This window comes from Falco punctatus, assembly GCF_963210335.1.
Source record: "Falco punctatus genome assembly, chromosome: 3".
NCBI classification, from domain to species: domain Eukaryota; kingdom Metazoa; phylum Chordata; class Aves; order Falconiformes; family Falconidae; genus Falco; species Falco punctatus.
In genome coordinates this window covers 23392755-23417371 of record NC_137582.1, presented here as the reverse complement: position 1 = coordinate 23417371, position 24617 = coordinate 23392755, and the positions used below count along the sequence as shown (strand labels likewise).

Sequence of the window (24617 nt, the reverse complement as noted above, 5' to 3'; positions counted from 1 at the left end):
CTAAGAAACCATTTTCCTGCCCACACAAATATGAAAACTTAAGCCTCTCAGACTATGTATAAATACTTGATAAAACCCAGTAATCTATTTTTGCCCCTATTTTGAGCTTATCTGATATAAGACAGATCTACTTCATAAGCAATATAACAACAGTGTGGCACTGTAGCAAAGCTAATAATCACAGCTGAAACACAAGGTAAAGCACTAATGGCATCACAGCTTGCAGAACAGAGGAGATAGGATCGATGTTAAAATATGCTTGAATTGCCATAAAAATACATGTAAATTTTTTAAAAAGGAACACACTACTGAAAAGATCACAGAAAGCTATTATTAATTTGTGCTTCACCTCAATTGGGCAACTATAAAAATATTTATCTTATGGTTATCACATTGTCTACTGGCAGCTAGAGAAACACATGTTTAGAAGAAAATAAGAAAACTGATTAGGAGACAGTGAAGGCCTCAAGAGAGTCATTGAATTCCATTTTCCAGAGAGTATGAGGACATTATCCCAGAGGTTACATGACAAGTTAATTAAACGAGAAGTTCTATCTTCCACTTCATACTAAACATCTGACAAAGCTGTATTATTTCACCTGATACCACTGAAGAAAGAAACAGTCTCCATGACACTAAAATGAAAACATATGACCAAGTTGGTGCTTATTACATCAATTTCCTCAGTAGCATGGGTTGCAGTAGCTAACATCAGCTAGACCTATTTGTGCAAAGGGGAGGATAACCAAAAGTTGGTATAACCAAGGCATAATCACATAACGCTGTTTATCGACTAACTGGCCAAACTAACTTTTTCCTTCAAAAGCACATGTTAATGATAAAAAGAAGTTTTAGACAATAATGGGAGTTTCCAGAACTAAATCCACTGCCAGATACATCAGGGCCAGCATTCAGCGGGGTGTAAAAACTAACGTCCACCTGCAGAAGACTTGGAACATGTTAACAGCTGTCACTTATGATTCTGCACACCAACAAATGCTACAGCAATATCTGTTCACATACTGCAAATTCTGTCTTTTAGCAATTAGCAAAATATATATCAAATATTTTATAGATATAAGCTGAAATGTTTTATATCTACCACTGAGATTTATTACTCCAGTATTAAAAACTATCCATTAGTGATTTGATACATTTTGAGTCATATTATCCATGTTAACAGAACAAATCTTATTGCACAAGAAAAATATATCCTTCTCTTAACCATATATTTTTAAGAAAAAAGTTTCATCCCAAGATACCAAATGCTTGATAATAGACTTATATATAAACAGCCGTGTGGTGGGTTGACCTTGGCTGGACACCAGGTGCCACCAAACTACTCTATCACTCCCCTCCTCAGCAGGACAGGGTGGGAGAAAATGAGGTGGAAAAACTCCAACTTGTGGGTCAAGATAAAGGCAGCTTAATGAAGCAATAGCAAAAGTCACACACACAGAAGTGAAAGAAAACAAAATATGTTATTCTCTACTTTCCATCAGCAGGTGATGTTTGGCCACTTCCTGGGAAGCAGGGCTTCAGTATGTGTAGCGATGCTCCAGAAGACAAACACAAATAATGAATGCCTCCCTTTCCTCCTCCTTTCTCTTAGTTTTTCTATCTGAGCAGACATCATATGGTATGTAATATCCCCTTGGTCACCTTGGGTCAGCTGTCCTGGCTATGTCCCCTCCCAAGATCTTGCCCATGTCCAGCCTACTGGTGAAAGGGCAGGAGGCAAGTTGGAGAGAAAGCTTCAAAGCCATGCAAGCACTGCTCAGCAGTAGCCACACCACTGGTGTGTTATCACCAATACAATATCTAGCTACCAATACAAAGCACAGCACTATGAGGGCTGCTATGGGGCTCAGCCAGACCCAATACACAGAACTCCCAAGGAATAAATGACATTTTTAGTTTACAGTAGTTATGAGTTGAATTTTACATATGTGGAAACTTGCACAGCAATTCGGCTTTTAGTTAAGGGACAAAATGTGAAAAGATCAAGACAAGTTATTGCCACATCTAATAACTTGACAGGAAAAACATGACAAATATGGAACACCCAAAGGCCAGAAGACAGGTCTGTTGCAGAAATTTTGGTTATTATATATCAGCTTCAGCAGCACTGCAAATCAACATCACAATTATAAATGCAACTGAACATTAAAATCCATTCTTTGTTCACAAACATCTGAACACAGCCTTTGGAAGGCCTTTATTAGTTCTCAAGGACCACCAATAAATTCTAAAGACTTATCTGAAACTTCAGAAATTATTATTACACCAGGATGTATTCTTCTGGATATAGTGTTTTAAACTTCACTTACTTAACATCTCTACCTAGAAATCCTGTAAAAGCATTTGCCTGTAATTCATATATGATATTATAGAACATTAATATTGATGAGGCCTGTGTGAGATATTTATTTCCAAGAGAAATATTCCATAATTAAAACCATCATGTAATTCTAGGATAAGTATTAAAATGTGAAAAATAACTGGGAGAAAACCAAATTCTTAAAACACTTTGAATCTTCTGAGATATACGATCAGTTGTAAACATCCAACAATTTCTATGAATTCATGTTAATTCTTGTATTCAGATATCTCATTGTAAACCTATTCATTCATTCAAAATTTACCATAATCAGACCTCATAATTTAATTAACCATGGGAATCCTTTATTGGCCTGTGATGACAGGCTTAATATCATTAAAACTGAGAATGATACATGGATGACAACACTTTCACATTATTTCTTTAAAACATCCCCATATAAACAGAATTGTTAATATCTAAAATTTAGAATAGTAGAAGTTTGTAATTAATTTTTATTATCGTAACCATTATACTAATAGAATATTAGATTTTGAAGCAGTTTCCTTTTACTTCTTTTCATGTCAGAGTAAGGGTGTTTTTGCTGAAACTTTGAAACAAATTTCAGGTAATCGCTAAAGTCTGGCTTGAGGCATTTCTTTTTTATTCCTAACCACTACATTAAGTCTCTTCTACTGAGATATGTTTAGTTCTATAAATAATGTAAAAAAGCTTTTACCCAAGGTTAAAGCATGTATTTGGATTTTTCAGATTCTGTCAGTCCATTAGTGCAAGTGATTTGAAGAATGGCTGGTATTACCTATTTAGAGTTTGAGAGATCAAGATTTCTATTCATATAGGTATAAGAATGAGAATGTTTAAAAGTGCTCTAACATTAGGCATAAACTTGGAAAAAAAAGCTGCAGTGGAAAAGGCTACTGTCATTCGTTAGTTACAGGAGAGGATTCAGAAGTGATACAGATACAAAATGAAAAATGCAAAGAAAAAGCATTAGTTTAAATACAGTCATGAAATATTCTGCTGGCAGTAGAAAATGATTGCCAGGAAATGGACTTAATATTGCTAAAAAAAGACCGAAACCACTAGCTCTGCTGATTGTAGAGGAATCATTAAAGAATCCATAAATTTTAAGGCCTTAGATTTCTCATTTCCTGTAGGATGATGCCAGTATCTACTACTGTGATTTAACTGGTAATATTCATTTAGGAGACAGAAAACAAATAGATTAAAATAAGATGTAATATTTTTACAGAAAATGCAATTTTGTTTTCCTTAACTTACAGTGCTATTAAAACCCAGAAAAAAAGCCTAATGCTTTTTTTTTTTTTTTTTCTCTCTTTTTTTTTCTCTTTGTATTAAATGGTCATCTGTGGTAATCCTACCTTCAGATGTGTGAAAAAACTGATTAAAATGGCTATGCTAGTTATGGTATGAATGACAGAGAATGTGAAGTAGAAAGTAAGATTGTGATGTCATCTGATATCACCTGGCAAAATAGTTGGTAAATTCTGACTGACAATTTTAATAGCTGTTAAAACAATGCTCGCCCTCTATATAATGAAGTTTAAAAAACACTAGCTCATACTTAGGAGTTAGAACTACTTTGTGGCGAAGCTGTACTGCTTAGTAGCGGGGGAATGGCAAAGCCCTCATGTCTTGTAAATATCGTCTATGAAAGAACATGAGGGATATTTACTGATGGTGTTCGCAACCTTTTGATACAAGAGACCTTATTGTAAATCTTCTGTATCATCTGGGTATAGGGGATAATTTTCACCTCAAAAAACAAAAGGAAGCTTAGATGTGTGACTGATGTATGGAAACAGCTTATCCCTCTCTGGTTCTGCAATAATAATGTGTCTTTAGGTTGAACCTGAGGAGTTTGCTAGTTTAAGTTGCAGCTACATATCATGGCCACAAACCAATTTCCACACACAAGGACTTGCTGGAAGAATTTAACAAAGTTCGTATCATGTATCAAAGCTAGCCCTTATTAAATGCATAATTATAAATAAATATTATTCAATTAATAAATACAATACATAATTTTCAATATGCTAACAGTTGGCACCAACAGTCTTTGTACTTGTTCAGGCACCGTGACATTACTAGGCACTTAATTCCATTTGTTCCCAAAGTATTGTCTGAGTATTGCATCTATTTCCATTACTGAGCTCAGTATGTTGAGAATAATCATCTGCTATTTGAATTTGATGTTATTTTTTACTTTTTTTTTTCATTCTACATTGTTTGATACACTTAATTAACAGTCTCATCAAGTTCTACAAATAACTGTCATGAAAACATTTCTTAGATAACTGCTGAGGAAAAAAACCTAAGAATTATATGTAGCAAATCCACTGCCTGTATTTTCTTTTTGGAGGACTTTCAGGTTTTTGAATTACAGGTACACTTCTTATATATTGAGAGAAATTTATCAAAAAGCTTTGAAAATGAGATTGTTTCACCTTTGACAAAGGTTAGGTTGTTTTGCTTTAGAAACATATAGTTCACAGACTCTTTGTCAAAAAAAACAAAAACAAAACTAATGGAAAATTAACATGAAACATTCCTATAGCATTTATCTCCACCAGTCAACAGGAACAAAATGTACACATTTTGAATAAACACATTTGCAAATATTCATGAAAGAAATTTGTTCCAATAGGTCACTGAATGGTGACATAGGTAAGTTATCAGAACAATAACATTCTTTTCAGGAAAAGAATTAAAATACAGTTGTGATGGGTATTAAATATTTATTTCATTCTCCTTATTAACTGGACTATGTTTTGCTTCTATAAGGCAGAAGAAACTAAATATACAGTTAACCTCAGAAATTCTCTTTTAAATTTCAATTTAAACCAGGAAAAATTAGAATGGCATCACAGGCAATGTTTTTTTGGTCCAGTTTCCTGTTTTTGGAAATGTAGCAAGTTTCAGGTCTTTCTGTTTTTTATACAGTTCTTGGATCATCACAGATGTATTTTACTAAATATTCAGTTTTAAATTATCATTTTAATAAAAAATAGTATTTTAAATTTGTGTTTTTTTTTTTTTCTCTCAAAGTGATGTAGATTCTTTTTAGTATTTGCCAGTCTTAGCAAGTTCTGTTGAAATACTGTTTCTTGAAAACACTTCTTTTTTTTTAAAGTTTTATATGGTCGAAAAATGTATTTAAGTCAGAAAACTGATGGGTTACCTTAGAAAAGGAAAAAGAAAGTTTTTTAGGGTGTATTATTTTATAATGAAAGAATTTACCTTGACAAGCTGGGACTGGAACATCCCATGAGTAATAACCATATGGAGACTTCCTGCATACAGCAGTACTTTTTCCAATGAGCCGAAAACCTCGATCGCAAGCCCAGCGAACCATACTGTTGAGCTGTCCACCTGTCTGACTGACAATGAAACCATGTGGAGGAGACTCTGGAGTACTACAGTAGAGAGCTTTAAACATAAATATTGAATAAATAAAAGATGCATTTAGAATCCAGATGACAATTTCTGACAAATTCGTATTGAATTCATTGGACATCTGATAACAAGCTGAGAAAATGTCACTAAAAGTTGTATTTTGCATTGTGACCATGCATTTATGTATCAAGCAATTTCACTAAGTATAAAGGTGAAAGAATAAGGCTTTATAAGGGCTTCAGGCTTTAGTAGCCTCAAAGGAAATACAGTGATAGCTCACATATAATTTTTTTTTCACCTTTCATCTTTTTTAAACGAAGTAAGCTACGGAATTTTAGTTCATGATGAAATTTATTGAAATTTTATAAATTTCAATAGTGTGGGGTTTTTTTTTTGTTTGTTTGGGGTTTTTTTTAGAAGAAAACATCAAGGGCATACTGCATGCAATTCTTTTCAAATAAGCTTTTTCTTCTCGTCTAAGTAAGCTATTTCTTTCAAGTTCTGTGATTCAGTGAGATGCAGTGAACTAGAAAATCTAGAATAGATTTTAATCATATTTATGAGTGTCACCATAAATCCATGGCAAAAACACTGAATCTGCTTTTTTTTTTAATTATTTTTTTTAATTTAAAACACAGGAAGTTCTACAAAAGTCTTCTTTAGATACTATGAAAAAAAAAACCAACCCAGAAATCTTTATGAGAGAGAAAAGATCTTTAAGCAATAAAGTTGTTATCTGAAAGGATTTATGTACTTTATGTCTCTGACATTAAAGACTGCTTACTTATTATACTGTCACTATGCTTGTATTTCTTTAAACTCCCTTGTTCATTAAGTTCATGAGTACTAAGTCACTCAGTTTGGGTACCTTGTGAAAGCAGTGGACCGGAAGGGACTTACAACTTGGTAGCCAGTTTAAGATGAATGTTGTTTGTTTAAAAATTTAATTTGGTCTCTGATCATTTTGGTTCAAGGACAAGCCAAGACTGATTAGCCATGATGAGTATTTCCCCATTTTGTAGGCAAGAAAATTAAGTTGGAAGTTTGTTTCCAAGTGCTTCCTTCATGCTTTGAAGAAATGTCGACAACTATTGGTATCAGTTTTCTCAGGCAGATAGAGAAGTGCTGCTTCACTTGCCCTTTAAGCCATTCCATGTCCCATGATTTACTTCAGGTCAATGATTTTCTCAGGCAAAGGTTTCCTCTGATCAGGATGGAGTCAAGTGGCTGTTTGTTAACTCTTTAAAGAGTAAGCAAGCAGTAGAATGAGACGTATTGCCATTTCCTTCAGAGCACATACTATGAAAATATTTTCTTCCTTACAGTAAATTGCTCCTGCCTTGTACTCTTGGAAGAAACAGAAATGCTCTACTTCTTTGGTGTATAATAAAATTTATTGATACGTTCTAAGTGATATAAATCACTAGTAAATATTTCCTGTCTACGTCTCAATAGTTCTCTCACTGCCAGTAGGGAAACAGTTTTAAGATTATTTTTTTTTTTTTTAACAGATCCAACAGGTACTACAGGCAATGAAAAGAGGTACCGTATAACATTTTGCGTCTAGGCAACAGTGAATTTTATCTAGCTATACAACATTTCACCTCTGAGAAATCTGTCCGCCCCTAAAGGGAAAAATGACATTGATACTGTTTACAGACTGTTGTGAGCCTAACTTTTTCTGCAAAAGTGAAGTAGACAGAAGTTGTGTGAGGAAAAAAGAAAAAAAACCACAATAGAAATAGTTTTATATTTATTCTCTATTGCTTTCTCTGCTTTGTAAGGTGAAACTGGTTTATGCCAATAACTTCTCTAGTATCTACAGATACGATCCCCAGTACTTTTCATTCTGTGGATTTCATGTCCTTGGTCATAATAAAAAATCAAATATAGATTTTGTGGAATTGCTGTAAATTGCAACACATCTACTTTAGCTTGATTAATGAATATTTTTATCCTGTAAAAACTGATATTATATAATAATTTGATACAAGAAATCATATAAAAATCAATCTTTTTCAACTATCATCTTCACACACTATTCACAAATATGTTAATTTGAATTAATAACAACACAATGTTGGCTTTTCTCACATACTAATTGATCTCTTCTAATAATGTTCGGAAAAATTGTAAGACCTGAAAGGACTGAACTCTTTGAGTCTCAACAGAAGCAGCAAACAGTATCATGCTTCTGTTGAACCTCAAAGAGTTCAGGCCTTCAGGGTCTCACAATTTTGCACCTTATAGGTGCTCATTCCTGCCTTGTTGCCATCTCTTCCTCTGTCCCATCAAAAGTGTTAATGATGAATTGCCTAAAGATCACATACGAAGAACAGAGGCACATGAGTGCAAATGAATGATGGGAGGGAGAAGGGGGAAGCTGCTTATTTCACCTTTAGTACTGTCATATGCCATCTTACAGTCCTGTGAAACGTTTGCTTAAATCTCCACAGAACATGTTTCATATATCCTACTTAGGGTATGTGTTTGTTTTATTTCTTCACCAGATCAGTATCATCAGGATCATATATAAAACAGATTGGATTTCCTGTCAGCCTGGGCAATTAATATTACAAAATATAGCTTACCATTACTCATTTCACATAAATATGTTCCACATTGAAATTTTATACACATTAAAGAAAGCTGAATATACATACCTATATACCTTATCCTGAAACCTTTTTTATTGGTGCCATGATCTGCTGACCACCGGAGAAATACTTCATGGCCATTGCTGGTTATATTTAGAGAAGATGAATAATCCCCACTGAGAGAAATGAGCAATGGGCTATGACTATTTGGTCCTTGACACAAGGAAGAAATAAAGAAAAAATAAAAAAAAGGAGTTACAAAGTTTTTTAAAAAACATACAATAAATTGTATGCATACAATTAATATACATAGAAAACATTCTATATACATGTACATAGAAAGCAAATGATAAATTAATCTGAATTAAAAATGGAAGTTGACATTACGTGTTATACAATAGAATACATATTTGTTCAGAAACAAAATTATTTCTAAAAATAATTAGTAGTACAATTTTGAAACAGTAATCCAACAGTCCCTTTTAGCACAACAAATCCAAATAATTGCTTATTTAAGAATTTTTTTTATACTTACAAATTATGGTATTCATAAAATATAGTGATTACACAGATGCAATGTAAAAATACATATACAGAGAAAAAGTATCATCCAAAGTTGTGTATCCTATAGTTACCATCAAACACCTCAAGTATATCAAATTCCTTTTCTGTCTGGAAGAATTCAAAGAACATGCTGATATTATAACCCTTTTCCACAGTAATGGTCCATGCACACATCTGAAGATTTGGGTAGCTGTCAGGATATCCAGGGCTCAGTATTACTCCTGTTGAATCCAGACGCATTTCATTGGCTGGACAAAGCACTGTGAAACAGAAAGATTGGTAAAAAAATCTAAAGCCCTCTCTTTCTGTTTCATGTGATTGGCAAGATTTTCCTAAGTTTAAAAGATCTGCATTACTAAATTCATTTCCATAAAAACAGAAAGACTGACAACATTTCAGAAACAGTCGGTTAGTAGAAAAAACCTAAAGTAATGTTTGTCTTGAAAATAAGCCTTGCAACCCTTAGAAGCTACCAATTCATAACATTTTTATTCTTTTATTCTACAGAAGACAAGATATTCTTGTGGGCTGTGCTTAAGTACTAAATTGTTGGATTGTTCAAAAAGTGAACCACAGACTCTGCCCCCTTCCCCCCGCCCCAATTACTGACAGCAACAATTACAGGTTAAATCTCGCACTGAAAGCAAACTTGCAGACTCTGTGATTTTTGATTGTCAGATTCTAAGTAAAGAGTAACCAATCCCTCCCACTGTATAAAGCAGCACCTAAATTTTGAGATCCTCATTCAAGCTCCAAGAATGTTGATGTACCTACACACAATGTCAGCCCTATTCAGACATGATGCCTTCAGTCTAGGAAATAAAAGACATACTTCAGACTGACACTTTGTTGCTCAATAGGACTCAGTAGGACTGATTAGACAAGATGACTCGTGCTATCCAGCTGCCTGGTTTTAAGATTTATAGAAACTTCAGAAAAGACTAGGTTACTGTCTTTACATGCAATAAAAAAACACTTGAAAGTCTATTTTTCCTTCACCACACCTAACAGAGTCCTATTTCTTTCCATCTTTTATCAAAAGAGACAGTAAAGAAGAGTTCTTAAAATCAAAGCCTATGACTAGCAGTCAAGACGGTGTCATAAATCCCGAATGAGCTAGAGAATCTCAGGCTGACTCTGGGCAACATATATAATTGTTCTTCCTATTAAAACCAGGTACAATATAGGTACAATATTTCACAATATGACAAAAACACTCTGAGGAAATAAAGTTCACGTTAGGAGGAAAAAAAGCCAGGTGATTTCTGCCCTGATTAGAAGTGAAAAAACCCACCCAAATATCACCCTCATAGATAAATATCCATAGATAAATTAATAGATAAATATTTCTCCTCCCTCAGTTCTTTGGTAAACATAAAAGATGTATAACTCTGTCATATAACTTATGTGCATATTGAATATACAAACCACTTCTTTTTTCATAAATCTGTGTATGAGAGATTTTGGTTATACATTCACATTTGTAGTGAACTCCCAAGTTTAGACAACTGGGTACTTGCCTTCTTCTAAGACAGAGACAGAGTATTTCCTTGATGAGAGATAAAGTCATCTGAAGAAGAAATTATAAAAATCTGAAGTTCTTAATTTCTCATGTCTTTTCCCAAAATTTAACTCCAGGAAATATGAAAAGGAATATGCTTTACCCTTTTCTCTAAAACATTGCTGGGAGAGGCTAGACCCCACAATGTGAGAGTGCTTCCTGCAGGTTTAAAAGGAGACACCTGCTCCATCCCCTGCTTACTTCTTCAGCAGGTATTGCCTACCATGCCTTCACCTTACTCTAAATAATTATTTTATTCTTATTTCCCACATCATATTCTGAAGTTACTCAGTTTCCTCTTACAGCTGTGCTGGAAAATACATAGCAGCTCTGGCTATTTTTAATTGTCACAGCTTCAGGAGCGATAGAGGACGCTAGCAGGATAAATGCTGCTTTGTAAATCATTTATCACCACTATTTAAGGCAGCTGCTGAAATTGAGAAACATGGTGTTAAATAATATGATGAAAAGGCTTGATTTTGAATTTATGTGGATTCAATAAGTCTACATAGAATAACAATCTCATTAAATAAAAATATCTGATATTACCATGTTATTGGAACTTTTTTAAAGATTTGTTTTTGCCTTATGATACATGAATATGTGTCTACAGTTGAAACCCAAAGACTACTAAACAGGAGCCTTAAAATTTGTTTTTCATATTCACGACTAACACTTACATGAAAGTGAGTTAGTATTGACCCATTACCAGTTCCACAAGAAAATAACAGGACCTTAGATCTCTCGAGAACACTGAAAATAATATTGGCTTATTAAATATAAAAATCAGATTTTTATGGGGAAAAAGTCATTGAACTGTAAAGAAAGATACAGAACACAGAAAATCAGAGAGAAAAGGAATAATTATCTTCACAAACAAAACTCATAAGAATCATAGAATGGTTTGGGTTGGAAGGGTCTTTTGAAGATCATCTTAACCAACACACTACCGTGGTCAGGGAGATCTTTCACTAGATTAGATTGCTCAAAGACCCATCCAACCTGACCTTGAAAAAAAGAAAGGAATCTGTTCATATATTTTAAAACATTCATATCTCACTTTCAAAATTATCATCTAATTGCTAAATACTTAAAAGTTGTTTCTCATGTCTTCTTTTTGTCTTAATTAATCAAGAAGAGATTGCATATAACACCTCCACTCCACATGAGAAACCTCTGGCTAAAATCTGGCTGTCAAACAACAGTGCTAGGCCAGTTGTAATACAGTTTTTACCCCAAGCAAACAAAAGAAGCAATCCTCTCAGCTTTATACATACATAAATATACATAAACACCAACAGAGAGGTGTGGCAGGAAGGCAGGAAGAGCACCATAGTCATCTGGCTGCACTAGTTTGTTTACAGCTAGTTTTGCTGTCTGCATAGGATGCTGCTTTGCAAACTATCCTCAATTTCAGGATCTTCAGATAAACACCCCTACAGAATTTTACAGAGCGCTTAAAGACCTCCTTCTGTACAATGTATTCCCTTGGGAGTCGAGTAGCTAAGTTTTCTTATGAATCTGAGTTAATACAGCTGAGATGTAGCTGAGAGTCTTCCTTCAAAAATTTTCTCAGGGTCCCCTAATTATTGTGCAAAATACAGTTTGAATCTTCTTATTCTGAAGCTTTTATTTTATCGTGTAAGTAGAAGCTAATTCCAAGGAAAATTAAGGGCAAAGCTACATGCTGTGTATGAGAAATATTGTATTTTAACAAAAGATGATGATAGGCATTGGCATAAGCTTGTGGAATTTAGTGATTATTTTCTGATCTAAACAAGGAAATCTTCAGGAATTTTAAGAAATGCTCATCCAACTGGTACACATCAGAGAAAGAAAACAGAAAAAAAGGCAATGTAGTTTTACATAGTACTAAATGTGGCATAAACAAACCTGTAACAATTATAATCACCAAATAAAATTCCAGAAATATTTTGCTTCAGTATTTTCTCCTAGGGATACCTCATTATTGATAACTATATCGTTACTGCAACACATTAGGTTCACTAAAATATTGTCATTTAAATTCTGTTAAGCAGTACTCTTTACATTCAATAAACAAATTAATGTTAAATGTGAGTATAAATCTATTTCAGGTTAAAAATTTAAGAACAATTCAACCAAAATTCCTTAGCACTGGCTAAAGTGTCTAACATGTGCACAAGGTTAAGGCAAGAGATGTTAACATTATGAGGTCTAACAGTAAACATATGCTTTGCTGGTAACAAGAATGAGTAAAGTAATACAGATATGAACCAACAGAAGAGCTGGGTTTATTCCTTGAGAGTGTCTCATATAATGTGTTATAGCCTGCACAATTAAAGTATGGTAGCTTATACATAAACAAATGTAGTATACTAAAATCACGGAAAACATAAATTTTATGCATAAAATTTGCTGCCTCTAAACTTCACAAAGCTCTCTGTTGGTCTGGTTTTTAATAGTAAAATTTAGTTTACACATTGCTATCTTCAAACTTATACATTATATGAATAAACCAAGAGAAAAATTATGTTACTGCTTATTCTAGGTGGCCAGTTTGAATGGTCATTTTAAACGTTTTAACTAATTCCTTTGATTAGATTATTTTATTTTGTTTTGTTTTTTAATTTCTGAGCCTAATTCTGAAGATTATGTTAACTTTCTTCAGATTTAGACTGAAATAATAAGAACACTGCTTTAATATTTAGTATTTAATCCAATATTTAGCATTTATATGTGAAAGAAAAAAATTAACTATAGTAACTGAAGTCATCATTCCTGAGTTTTTCTCTTGGGACTTGCAATGAATATGAATAGGCTTTCAGCAACACGTGCTGAGAGAATGCATCAGGATCAGCACATAGGTCTCTGTTTGTCCCATCTATTATTACACCATTTTAACATTTAAAGCAGTGCCTGGAGGTTGCTATGGTTTTCACACATTAAATGCTATAAGCCTGCTAAGTTAGGATTTTAATTTAAATTAAGGTGTTGGAAGATATTCCTAGACACAATTGTACCTAAATAAAAAAAAATGCACGGATTTTCAGAAATTATGTCTTAAAGTTCTTATAAAACTCACAATTGAAGATCACTTTGCATTTTTAAGTAGACTTACTGTTACAAAAGATTTTGACTTTTGCAGGGGTTTGTGCATAAATCCAGGGAAAAATAGTTTATTCAGCTGTAGTAGTTGACTACTCCTGTTTTCAGAAACTTGTGAAAAGGGTGTATTTATCAGACAGTATTTTTTTAACTTTTAGCTGAAAACTGAATTGAACATTCTAGTCATAATTAAGTTCTAAAAATTACTATACTGATGTTTAAAGGCATAAGAACTAAATTGTGCACCAGTGAAACTTCAGAAATTACTAAGAAATGGTCAAATATTAAAGCTTTACTTGTAAAAGTAGCATATTTATTCACAATAAATTTACTATTTCTGAATAAATCTTTCATCGTGAGTGTTTTATAGATATGCTATTTAACTAAAATTGCCAGGGGGAGGGGAAACCCAACATCTGATTGCTAGAAAACCCAGATGGCAGTATTTTTCATTTAATACACATGTAAATTGAATGTATTTATTATGACTGATTTGGGAAGGTATATTAATCTTGAAGTAGATGTTAGAATATTAAGCTCAGGAGTAGATGGATCACAAAGGAATATCACAACTAGCAGGATCTGAAATGGCCTCTGTTTACATAAATTACACTTTTATGAGGCTGTGAGTTTTGGGATTTTTTTTCCCTCAAAATGGGGATTTTTTTTTTTTTAAATTCCCTTTATCACGCATGTTTGAAACTGTATGTACTTATTTATCTTTTGGAAATAAATGGAAGAATTAATAAGAAAACATAAACGTATCCATTACTGAAAGTTTAAAGAGATTGCATTTTTTTAAATAAAACATGTGCAAGGTTTATATCCATTAGCTCCCCAGTCAGTTTGGTATGAAAGAAAACTCTTGCATTTTCTTAAAAAATGATGGGAAAATTCTATTTTAGCATAATACATCAAATGTCATCTTAATAAAGAATGGTTTAAACTATGATGTTAGTAGTTGGCAGGACTGTAATCTTGTTTCAACCTTAACAATGAGGTAGTGTTATATATCTCTATTCACAGTGTTCAATAAAAGGAGGAAAACATGAACACAAAGAGGCACAAATAAAGATACAGAAAACCTATTATTTAGAATACAATGAATAAAAATAGAAGCACTTAAAGTTACACTGGAAAGTGATGTTGTGATTATGTTCACCCAAATCCATCCCATGTTAGTCTAGCATTTTTTGAAACTTCCATATACATTTCCATACTATTATGTTCTAGATAAAATGAAATAAACTCATTATTTATTAGAGTCCTTTAAAGAACTGAGAAATTATTTTCACAAAGTAGATCAGAGTGCTCTAAACTCATCAAATTCATGAAAACATTATTAATTATTTTGCATTAGTATTTTACATATATTCGCCCTATCAAACAATGATAAGACTGGGAATAGCATCAAAAAGTCTGAAATATTTTCAGTGTGCTGTCTTATGTAAAGAGATAGAGGACGGTATTTAAGGAATCGCCATTCAGCTGGTCTGGCAGAAGGAAAAGAAGAGAAAAAAACCTTGACAAGTAGGTGGTGCTCCATCCATCTGAAGCCTTTCACCTAGCCGGCATGTCAGAATCTCATTACCAACCAATGTAAAGCCTGGCTGACACTGGTATCTTATTATGTCTCCTGTTTGGAAAAACAAAACAAGACAAAACACAAACAAACAAAAGAAACATTAAACAGCAATTAACTGGGACTTTCAGCTTTGAAAACATTATTGATTAATGAAGTTTCTTGCTGCCGTACATAATGGGCTAAATGACCTCTGGCATAAACAACTTTGATTAGTCTAAGAAAAGTGGTAAATGAGCATTATGTCAAGCACTGTGCTGCATCTATCACTGTTTTCCACTACATTATTTGTTGGACAGTTCGCTAATTTGTCTGGGTTTGACTGATGCTGTGTGAACCACGTGTCCACAAAGCTTTAAGCAGTATAATTTACTGGATAACCATTATGAACTAAATAAAGAGATAAGACCAAGTCAGTAATGCATACAGTCCTGAGGGGAGAGGGCGGAAATAGTAACTGGATATAGTTAATGATAGCTAAATTTGGCATAGTGAAAATATATTGACATTTTTTAATTATGAAACTGAAAATTAATATAGCTTTATGTACCAATAAAAGTAAAAATTTGTGTATTTCCTGGAGTCCAGATTTTTCCTTGGTCCAGATTACAGCGCAGAAAAGAAAAAAATAATATTTTTTTTCTCTGTGTTGCCAATATATAACTGTCAAATATTGGATTATACTAAAAATGAATTTATTTTTCTTTGACATAACGTGAGCAAAACTAGTTGGTCAGATGTCTGATTTCTCACATAAGTCATAATTTTTGAACAATAGGTGGCTAAGTAATATTATTGACATGTTTTAGAAGGTTAGAATGTCACTCCCTTTTCAGATCCTCCTAATTTTTACAAATTTGATTCTATGCTTCAAGTCACCGAACCTTAATTCTGGTACAGAATATACCATTGTCTACATGTTTTCTTGTGGGTTTTGCTCATTTGTTTCAGTATAGAACAATGTTTTATATTAAACATTATGAAATATATATTTTAAAATGAAGTTAATTAGAAAGGAATTACTGTCTTATTTATGTGTGATCTCTGAAACAGATGGGATTCAGGAGGTATAGGGAAGTGAAATGACTTCTCAAAAACTTTATTTTCAAATATAAATCTAACGTATTACAGGCATGATTTGCAACCTGAAAACCAAGAAATTTCTGTGCATAGCAGTTTGTGGTTTTTTTCTAAACAAACGTCGTTTCCCGCCCCCACCCCCCACCCCCCACCCAATATTACCTATTTCAAATTCATCATCCTCAGTTAGAATTTCAGCATTTGGTATATTTATTGGAGGCTGGCAGACCCGGAGCTGATAGGCTATAAACAGGAAGAAAGCACAGTTGACATTCCCATACTTGGACAGTTAACATAGCAATAACAAACATAACTGATATAAAAAGTACATTAACAGGGCAAAAATAAACATCTCTTCACTTACTTTGAAACTTTCAAGAGAATCAAAAGAAAGGAAGCATATGATTTTCAGAATTAATGAAAAATTGGAAGTTGTGTCTGTGTTGCTAATTATTTAATTCCAGTGGCAAAACTCTCTTCTTAAATAATCTAAGAAGCTTAGAAGTGGTTGCCAATTTTCTCACTTAATCTCATCTGAAAAGCAAATATGTTTTGCACTGTGCAATCATTGGTTTGGTTTTTTTTTTGTTTTTTTTTTGTTTTTTTTACATTTTTAGTACTGAACTCTTCCCCTTTTGAAACTTTGTAATAAAGACAAGTTTTAGAATCCAAAAGATTCTACCCAGAGGCAGCATAACTGATGGAGAGAAGCATTGTGAATGTGAAATTTCCCAGTAAAAGAATAGTTGTGCAGCACATCTCACCCGCAGACAGGGTCAGAGAGTAATTCTGCTTTCAAAATCCTCATTTGAAGTCCCACATGAAATAATTTTCTGAGTTTTAACACATGTATGGAACAGCCAGGTAAAATAAACAGGTGAAATAGATGACAAAAAACAGAAGTAGGAAGACTATGCAGAAACGATATAGTTTTGGTTTTTAACAGAGAAGCTATGAGCACCGGTCTGTGTTTGGACACAGATGAAATCACCTTCAATTTGAGTATGATTAGGACAGAAATCCAGCCAAAGAAATCACACTGAAGTATTTATACTGACAGTGTATTATTTCACATTTTAAGGTGTGCACTCAGGTTGATCAGTGAGTCAAGTATGCCTTGTTTTCACTGACACATTTTTATACAGCATTGCTTTATAGAATCATCAGTAAAGAGACATCATCTACTTATGACAGATGACGATTCAGCTTCAGTTATACACAACTTTGTTACAACCTGTGCTTGGATCCTTTAGTAATAGAATAGTCAAACTTTTGTCAATCGCAAAATTTATATTGTAACCAGGTAAGGTCTTTTGTTGCTACCGAGTGACCCATATCTGACATCTTCCTATTCCACTCCTTTTTGTCAATTGTGTAATGAAAAGCCACTTAAATCTGTGTCAGAAAGCTAACATCCTGCCTTAGGATAAAGTAATTTAAAATAAAACACACCAACCAAACATGGAGCAGCTGTGCTTTTTGCATTTTAAAATAATAATAATAAAAATCATCATCATAATTAAAAAAATGATTCAATAAACAACTCATATAATTTATCTCAAATGTCTCTCATTTAGGGGTATCATTCATTGTAATGCTCAAATTATGTATTTAAAACAAATCTGACTCCTCTCACTGCCTTGCCTTTAGTGCTATAAATTTTATGTAGCTTATATGAATGATCATAGATTCAAGGACTGAGATTTATTTATCTTGACAACATCAACCCAAAAGGTGTTTTAAGTTTCTTCATGAATAATTCTTTGTGCTGTTCAGTTTGCATCTTTATTACACATTAGGGCCCACACTTGTGGAATGACAATTTCCACAATAATGAAAGAAACAAGCACAAGGAGATAAAGTTCATTAGAAACACTTTATTAATAATAAGCGACAGGATGAGAGGAAATGGCCACAAATTGCTCTAGGGAAGGTTTATGTTGGATATTAGGAAAAAAAAATTCTTCACTGAAAGGGTTATCAAGCATTGGAACAGTCTGTCCAGGGAAGTGGTTGAGTCACCATACCTGGAGGTATTTGAAAGACATGTAGATGTTTCACTTAGGGATATAGTTTGGTGGTGGACTCAGCAGTGTTAGGTTTATGGTTGGACTCAATGATCTTAAAGGTCTTTTCCAACCTAGAGTGATTCTATGGGTCTATGATTCTATGAGCATTTTTACATGTTTGGTAATATACCAATGTATTCATATGTAACATTACATAACAATTTATATATTGTTGAATACAAAGGGTCAGTTTGTCATTTGCAAGCTGTTACATGCAATTTAGATGCCCAGATATAGAATGAAAATTTTGACCTCTCTCTACCTAATCCTACCTGAGTCTATACTCCATAATCAATGCAAGTGCTATTGCTGCTGGTTTTTTTTCATTGAGATTTAAGGTATTTTTTGGTTTGCATTGTTTTGTTTAAAGTTCCATTAATTCCCACAATTCTATCTCTATTCATCTTGCTCTTCACTAAGCCAAAAATAAAGCCATCTAGTTTCAAAATCTGATCTGGAACCAGAAAAAACAGACTGTAGTCTGCCTGTGTTTCATGGAATAGTCAAACCAACAGGCATTCACATAGCACCTAAAACCACCCTTGCTTCTGAACCTGTTTCCTTGTAATGATAGTAATGTAAATGAGATGTGACCACAGAAGGTCTGAATAACTACAAAAAAAGAGGTAGAATTTGTTGCATTAATACTTTTCATTCAGTCAGTATTTAATTCAAGGGCAGTTTAGTCTTAACTACACAGTATAGTTCACTTATTGAAATCTCTCAAACACAGGAACTTCCTCAAAATATCCAAATATCTAAGAGAAATCTAATGTCCTCCACGAACATTTAGATTACAAAGCAATTTTAGAAGCATTGTAAGCAGTGAGAAAATGAGCACCTTGAACTGCAGGGTCTTGATGCTCCTTGCTTACATGCCTTCACAGTGCATTGCCCTAATAGTTGTCAGTCATATTAATAATAGCATCTTATCTTAGAAAAAGTAACAGGAATATTTTTTTAATGCATTTTCTTCCAGCAGTAATGACTACAGACATTGAGATAGTGCAATTTGCCATACTTACCATGATAACTAAGTACAAAAAAGCCACTGGTAGTAAAGTCACTGTGAAACTTGATCAGAATCTGATTGGAAGTGCTATAGACTGATTCTAACGCAGTGTTGCCACTAAATTGTCCAATTTGAGGAGAAGTTTGGTCTGGTCCATCCCTAAGAAAAGCAAATACAAAAAGATGTTTTTTTCCAAGCAAATAATTTAACTTATGTGAATTTTAATATAATGTAGTAAAATTTCTCTAGGTTACTTTAAAAGCCATGAATCATCTAAAATAAGATAAAACACATATGAAGGGCTGAAAGCCTTTTGAAATTTTGTATGTCCATTGGATTATAGTAGGTAGTAGTTTAAAGGACCATCAAAACTTATTAGAAAGCAAGATCCTCCATACAACCACCTTTTGGAAGTAATGTCATATTTAAAAAAAAAAAATGCAGCAAGCTCAAACTGATTGAATTTGTGATTGTACTTCATCTTCCTGCCACAAGCTCTGCTCACTTTATGTAGTTTATGTACCTATGCTTCCAAATGTGGCTATCAGAAAATAAACAAACCTAAGACTGCTCATGTCACCCAGTCTATTGAATTTAGTAATTTCTAGGGAAATTAGAGATTAATAGTACTTAATATTTCAAAGACAACGAATGAATATGAGCTTCACAAAAATTAAAACCAAAATGCTTATACTCTACTGTATACAAGCTTCCACTTGAAATCTGTATGTGGGCATTTATATATGCAGATTTCATTTATAACAATGATTTGAAAGATGCTACTTTTAGAAATTTTCTGTGGTCTGAATTTTTAAACCTAGTATCCCCTCCCCCCAAATAAAACATTACAATATTATTATTTATAGTTTATAGTAGATATGGACACTTAAGAATTCATTTAAAGTTTGTTTTTATGAGTTTAAACTTTTTTGGATCAATTTCTTGCTGAGAGAGATGTGCCATGCAATTTATATAAATGGTTGTGTATCTTTGGCTCAGGTAGACATTCATATAAATGTTGGTAATTTTAAACAAAACTAAGTATTACATGCACTTGAATAATTTCTTTAACTCCTTCTTTGCATACATTGATTGATATTCTTTTGTACTATTTATTACCATTTAGACAATATGTGAACTGCTGGTAAGATCATTTCTACATTACAGAAGAATGAATTAGTCATTTAAACAGAAAAATTAAATCAAAGTTAGTACTAAACAACAGTGGAACTCTACAGAGGACAGAATAATGATACAAGGACATCACATTTTCATACTTCATTCCTTCCAGATCAGAATTAATGAACATGATATAATAAAGGTTTAAATTTTCTAATGGTTATTGGCATAAGATTTTAAAAATGAAAATCATTTCAAATTAAAATTATGGATATTTTTTGCTTTGAAAAAATTACAATAATTAATTTGTCCAAATTCTCACATATTGTGCCTTCCTTTTCTGCTTTATTAGAGAAGTAGTATGATTTGAAGAAATATTTGAATTGTGAATAAAATTTATTTTTTTCCATTAAAAATGGCTATAAAATTTCTGATCAATTCTGTAAATAAATAATAACCCAGAATTGGCATAAGCTATATAATTATGTAGACATCACATATATTATGGAGCTTATATGCATGATATATTCACGAATAGCACATAATATATATTTTAATTTCAGAACATTCTCCTAAATGTGTTGTTAATCTAAATATGATATAAAACATCTAAAAAAGAAAAATCAGCAAAGAACATATAATGAAATAAAACTGAGGTTTTACCTTTGACATGGTATATACAAATAATTTTACTATAAGAACTAAGTTTGTTACACAGCCAGGAGTAAAAATGAAAGCACATCAAATCACTTGATAGAAAGGAAGAGTTGAATGGAAGAAGCATTAGAAAAGGACAGTAGTGTTCTTGTTTGTGTGGGATGTAACAGAGAAAAGATGTCTGTATGCATAAAAAAAAAAGTATAATTTAATTCAGGAAAGATTCTGAAGTTCATGTAAAATTTGATACACAAAACAAGTGAAGAGTTTGATGGATCCAAAATTATCTGGGTTTTATCAGGGCAACAGTCTGGGTACACATTCTGATCAAATTTTGGTTAGACTTTAAGGCAACACAATTAAGTATGTGGGATACAGGACAAGACAGTTTGTAGTACACAAGGTGAAAAGAAAAGAAAACAACAGGAAACAGAAATTATCACAAAAGTGTATAGAGAATGCTTAATGTTTAGGACAGTGAATGACATCTGGAGTTAAATTAATTTATATGAATTTAGATTTCTGCAGAAACATGTAATTATTATTCCAAATTGCCTCTCATCATTTTGCACTACTCAGACTAGAGGACTGTTATCTCAACCTGTGGATTTTCAATCTGCAGGTTCAATATCTGTGGTTTATTGCTTTAGGCAAGCTTCCAAAGATTTTAGCCACTGTTGAAATGTCTAGGTGAGTCACTGGTAACAGTTTCAAGATTACATTGGAGCTGTTACACTTCATTATAGCTTCCCGCCTTTAAGTTTTTTGCAACTAAAAAAAAAAAAGGGGGCTTCATTATCTGAAAAGACTCATGATAGACATGGACTCAGGTATATAAAGAATATAATTTGTTATACAGCTATTTTTAGCTCAGCTTCTGTTGTTATAGCCAAATACGGCATCTCTCTCTTTATGTACTCTTAGCAGTTTAAGAGAAGCCAACTTGGAAGATAAGAAGAAAGTGTTGCTGTAGTTTCTTGTATTAACATTCTAAAACATTGTAATACACACAACTGCAACTGCTTATTATCATTTTCTTAAATATTACTTCTCTTGGCTGTTGATAAACTGTCATAGCATACTTCTACATGCTTTTCTTCATCAACAGAGGCACACTATTATTGTTTTTGAATTCTTAAGACAAGGGCTATGAAACTTCATGTCCAGTGCTATCTAGAGAAAATGGTACATCAGAAAACATGATGGATTAGTGCAAATCACTCATTTGCATTACACAGAACACCAGTTTAAAAGGAAAAATCACAGACTACACTTTTTAATTCATACTGTGTTGCATAGTGTCACATGGAGGTGAAATAAATACCAAAAGTATTTTCTTACCAAACAGTTATGAAATCATATATTGGCTCTGTTTGGAGAACTGTGAAATTGATGTAGATTCCATTCCCAGGTGGTACTCTTACAAGCCAAAAGCAGTCTTGAAAGTTTGGATACTCATCAGGGTATCCTGGAGAGTATATCGTGCCATTCATCGCAGTTATATTTCCTCCACAGAGAGCTATAAAAACGATATTATTTTTTATAAAACATTAGACACTTGTTGCATTCTACTTAGACCATGTAAAAGCCATACTTTTAAACACATTTGGTACACTATAGTCACATTATGTAAAACCATTGTTATGTACAGAAAACAGAATTTATGGAGCATTTTGCAGAGTCATGTGTCTATTTTGACATTACTGGACATTTTTTTTTTTTTAAGGAATTAATTCTGATGTCATAAATATTATCACAACTGGATCAAAAGTAATATTGAGATGTTGGGTTAAATTATTCCCTGCACAATTGAAAACCACTTTGTTACAGCTTTGTGTAAACCTACAAATTAGCTACCTACAAATTAGCAGGGAAACACATTCATTCCTTTCATTTATTGTCACAAGAAAGTAGCCAATGAAAATCATCAGGTCAGAGAAGAGATATCTTAATTTAATGGGTGGGAAACATTAGAATTAAACTAGATGGGAATTTGAAAATGAAAATGTTGTGTGCAACAGTATGAATAGCAATTTTATATTTCCTGAGATAAATTCTGATAGACAAAGTAAGAGTTCTTTCTGTAATTCTTGTTGAAGTGCACTAATTTTGGACACCATACAGTATAAGACTGACCATACAGATTTTGGATTTTCATAACTATGCATTTCAGGAAAACTATTAGTCAAAACTATATGATTTTCTCCACAGAGGTTTCAGATGCATGTTGAATATGACACAACCTGTTACTAAAGAAAAGAAATTATGTCATAGAAGCCCAGTTCTAGAAAAGTGAGCAAAGCTTAAAACTGTATAATTTGCTTTATTCTGCATACATTCCTCCCCACTCCAGCCCAAACAGGCATGAAATGGCAACCCAGACTCCATAAAATATATTCAAGAACCTCTAACCAGAGAACATCTTGTTGGTCATATAAATTTGATATATAGGAGTTATGCATTGTTCATATTTATGTAAAGCATGTGTTATAGTTTATATGTATACTTTGGTGCTGAGCTGTAGGGCAAGACTTTCCTAGTCACACTTCATCCATTCAGACTTAACAGCTGGTAAACTGTGTTTCTTTAACTCAAGGGTTTTTGAGCAGTGCAGACAGAATTGATCTTGCAGCAGCATCTTAGGGGAGTGAGGACATGGGCTGATAACTGTCAGGCAATGAGATTTCTTGGAAAAGAAGAAGGAACAGATTCCAAATAGATGAAAGTGAGGGAGATAAGTAGGGTCACAGAGTGTTAGATGGTGCTGAGCACAGGTCAGAGGGATTTTAGGTGCATAAGGGTGCAAGGAGAAGAGAACAAAACTGTTAAAACATGAAGCACGTTTAGTGATACTTGATTCAGATTGTCTGCTTCAAGAATTTTGAGGCATTAAACAAGCCTTAGCATATGCTGTCTTACAATAAAGATATTAAAGCAAATACAAATTTATAACATACTGTACGTTTCCAGCACTAGGCATATACAAAAAAGCCCAATTCATTTTAATGCTTTTGAACACAAGGCCTTTATCTAAAATCACACCAAGTACAACTAGGAGATAACTAATTATCTTTTTCCTTCAAGAATAAAGAAAAAAAAACCCCCAAACTCAAAAACATCAGTAGCATATAAAAATGTCAAAAACTGTTTACTAAAAATACCAAAGTAAACAGCTGCACAAAACCCCATGTAATTTAAGAAACTTCTCTGGGAGCTGAGTAATGTTGGCAGTCTGTAATCACACAGCATAGCACACATTACAGCACTATTATAATTCAGTTGATTTTATCTTAATCTTTTCATATCACATTAAGTAGAAAAAACGAACTTCCAGCCACTGCTCAGGAACTTCAGAAAAAAGTGATACTGAGAAAAGTAACATGATCTGGGCATCTTAGAATTTACTGATTAAATTCCAAGTTCCAGTAAGGTAATTAAAAAAAACCAGAATCACTTAATTCAGTAAATTATTTTTCTTGATTTTGAGGCACAGAAAATAATGCTAGAACTACTTAACAGGGAAAAGCTAAG

At 33.1% G+C, this 24617-nt stretch overlaps 1 protein-coding gene across 1 annotated transcript in view; it reads right to left on the bottom strand.

Moving 5' to 3' along the window:
• Positions 1-24617, bottom strand: part of CSMD3 (CUB and Sushi multiple domains 3) — a 740574-nt gene that overhangs the window by 94100 nt on the left and 621857 nt on the right. The window contains exons 43-49 of the mRNA XM_080381544.1: positions 22428-22605; positions 19324-19469; positions 16392-16472; positions 15090-15203; positions 8991-9179; positions 8422-8568; positions 5603-5791 (exon numbers count right to left, since the gene is read on the bottom strand). Of these exons, the coding sequence (XP_080237670.1) occupies positions 5603-5791; positions 8422-8568; positions 8991-9179; positions 15090-15203; positions 16392-16472; positions 19324-19469; positions 22428-22605 (1044 nt within the window). The remainder of the gene's footprint in view (positions 1-5602; positions 5792-8421; positions 8569-8990; positions 9180-15089; positions 15204-16391; positions 16473-19323; positions 19470-22427; positions 22606-24617) is intronic.